This window comes from Epinephelus moara, chromosome 5 (genome assembly GCF_006386435.1).
Source record: "Epinephelus moara isolate mb chromosome 5, YSFRI_EMoa_1.0, whole genome shotgun sequence".
NCBI classification, from domain to species: Eukaryota; Metazoa; Chordata; class Actinopteri; order Perciformes; family Serranidae; genus Epinephelus; species Epinephelus moara.
Genome location: NC_065510.1, coordinates 4,716,246 through 4,718,780, shown reverse-complemented (window position 1 = coordinate 4,718,780; position 2,535 = coordinate 4,716,246). Strand labels below are relative to the sequence as shown.

Sequence of the window (2,535 nt, the reverse complement as noted above, 5' to 3'; positions counted from 1 at the left end):
AGACAGGGACAGGTGAGAGACAGACAGACAGATAGATAGACAGACAGGGACAGGTGAGAGACAGACAGACAGATAGATAGACAGACAGGGACAGGTGAGAGACAGACAGACAGACCTGGCGTTCGTAGCTGGTCTGAGCTTCCTGTTCGATGTCCGAGTCGAGCTCCGGGACGTCGGACACGTCCGAGTCCGACTCCCCACTATTGGAGTCGGCATAACCCTCTGAACACACCAACCAGGAAATGACCTTGTTAGTAATACCTAAACACAACTGCACGTTTTTTAACTGAAGTCACTTAGTCCTGACAGATCACTCTTCAGGGATAACCAATGGCAACGTCGAGATTTAGGGATAACATTGGTGTTTAAGGGTGAACATGACGTTGACGAGGGTTTATGGATGCAACGATGATAACACATGGTGAGATACTGTTTACTGATGATGACACACAGATGTTTACAGGTGGCGGGTTAGGGATAACAAATGTTGGATTAAAGATGATCTAAAATGTGTGTTTAGGGATAAGGAAGTTTAAAAATGAACATTTGAGGATAACAAATGGTGAATTAGTACACACTGATGATTGACCTAAGGTTGTTTACAGGTGGCGATTTAGGGATAACAAATGTTGAAATAAAGATGATCTAAAATGTGTGTTTGGGGGTGAGGGAGTTTAAAGATGATCGTTTCAGGATAACAAATGGTGCTGCAGGTTTTAGGTGTTTAAGGGATGAGAAATATTTCATCAAAATTTACAAATTTTTTCCAGATGTTTATTGATAATTTTCAGACAGCAGTTTTGGGATAACAACTGTGATTTAAGGGACTCATAAATGGAAATTCACGATCGCTGATTTAGGGATAACAAATTGTAATCCGGTGTTTACAGAGGTTTTAGGAGATTTAAGAGTTTAGATTCTGATTTGGGCTCCGTCGGTTCAACAGGTGATTCAGGACGTTGACCTGGTATAAATGCTGAAACAGAACATTTTGGCGTTACCTTGGAGGAGGGGCTCCAGGACGCCGTTCATGACGCCTTCGGGCAGGAATCTCCACTGGAAAACAGCGTGGTCGGCGCCACCAGTGCTGACGACCCACTGCAGGTCGTTGGACCAGCGAACATTTGTCACATGGGCAGAGTGACCGATGTACTTCTTGAATTTGGCGCCTGTTGGAGGAAGAAGACGGTGAGAGTTTACGGATTCAGACAGAGGAGGTGGTCAAACGTGGATACAGCCCAGTGTCACCGCGTTCTGTGCGGCCATATTGTTTCCACACACAGACGCCAAGATGTCCGTTATTAATATGTTAAGATAAACGTTTGGAAACCGACTGGAACAATTCAGTCAGGTGCTTTTTCAGTCGACTCGATTCAAGAGATGGACGCACGGAAAACTTGATCCTATTGGACAAAGATAACAGTGTCTGAAAAGGAAAAGGTCAAACTTACATGTCCCCACCCCGTTACTACGTCTCTTCTTTTTACTCTTAAGTTATTTCAACAAATTCCCAAATGTATTTACAGCAAATATAAAACTGTCCGTGGCCCGTTTACAACCCAGTCCAATAAATAAGTCATAAACCCAGTGTAGCTACAGCCGAGAGTTAACACAACCTGTCCTCCTCGATTTATCTGCCAAAAATATCTGCACAGTTTTTTAAACGGAGTCATCATGCAGCCGCTCCACACACTGACATACACACACTCTTCCTGGTTGTACACACACACTGTTTTTTGAAATGAAATTCTCTTAAATTATAACCTCCCTCCCTGAAACAGATGTTGACAAAATTTTTCCTCAGTTTGCAGTTGAGAAGCAGAAATAAATCACAATACGTAATCGTAATACTCAGTATATCGCAAAACATTTAAAATCTAGTCATAATGTCACGTGATCGTATCAGGTGACCTCTGGTGACACACACACTGAGGATCCTCCGGGAGAGACTGGAGCTTCAGCTCTGGACATCTGGAAGCCTTTAACTTTATAGACTCATAAAACTCTAACAATACAGATCGGTGATGTATTCTAAAGTTCTCCCCCGGGGTGGAGACACTCATCCACGCGGTCGGTGGCTTAGTGGATAGAGCAGGCGCCCCGTGTATAAGACTGTTGCTGCAGCGGCCCAGGTTCGACTCCAGCCTGAGGCCCTTTGCTGCATGTCACTCTCCCCCTTCACGTTTAGCTGTCCTGTCAATTAAAGGTAAAAACGCCCCAAAAAATATCTTTAAAAAAAAGATAATCCATCGTTCCACCTGGTGTAGTGTGTCAGAGTTAACAATGTTCGACGCCACGTCTGAGACACCTCACGACGTCCCCACAGAAAGTCTTGCAGGTTTGATTTTCTTCTCCCGTCACAGCCGTCACTTTGACCACTAGGAACACAGAGCGATCTGTTGCCGTGGAAACTGTAGGACAACAACAGCCCAGCCTTTGAGATATTTCCTGTGGGGACGTTAGCACACAGAGTAAAAAGGAAACAGCAGAGGCACTTTATCAACCCGCTGAGTACTGCCATTAGCATCAAGCTAG

General features: G+C 44.4%; 1 protein-coding gene across 1 annotated transcript in view; it reads right to left on the bottom strand.

The window, feature by feature from the left end:
* Positions 1 to 2,535, bottom strand: part of LOC126389693 (echinoderm microtubule-associated protein-like 6) — a 62,149-nt gene that overhangs the window by 35,001 nt on the left and 24,613 nt on the right. The window contains exons 12-13 of the mRNA XM_050043481.1: positions 1,002 to 1,169; positions 52 to 222 (exon numbers count right to left, since the gene is read on the bottom strand). Coding sequence (XP_049899438.1) covers positions 52 to 222; positions 1,002 to 1,169 — 339 coding nt within the window. The remainder of the gene's footprint in view (positions 1 to 51; positions 223 to 1,001; positions 1,170 to 2,535) is intronic.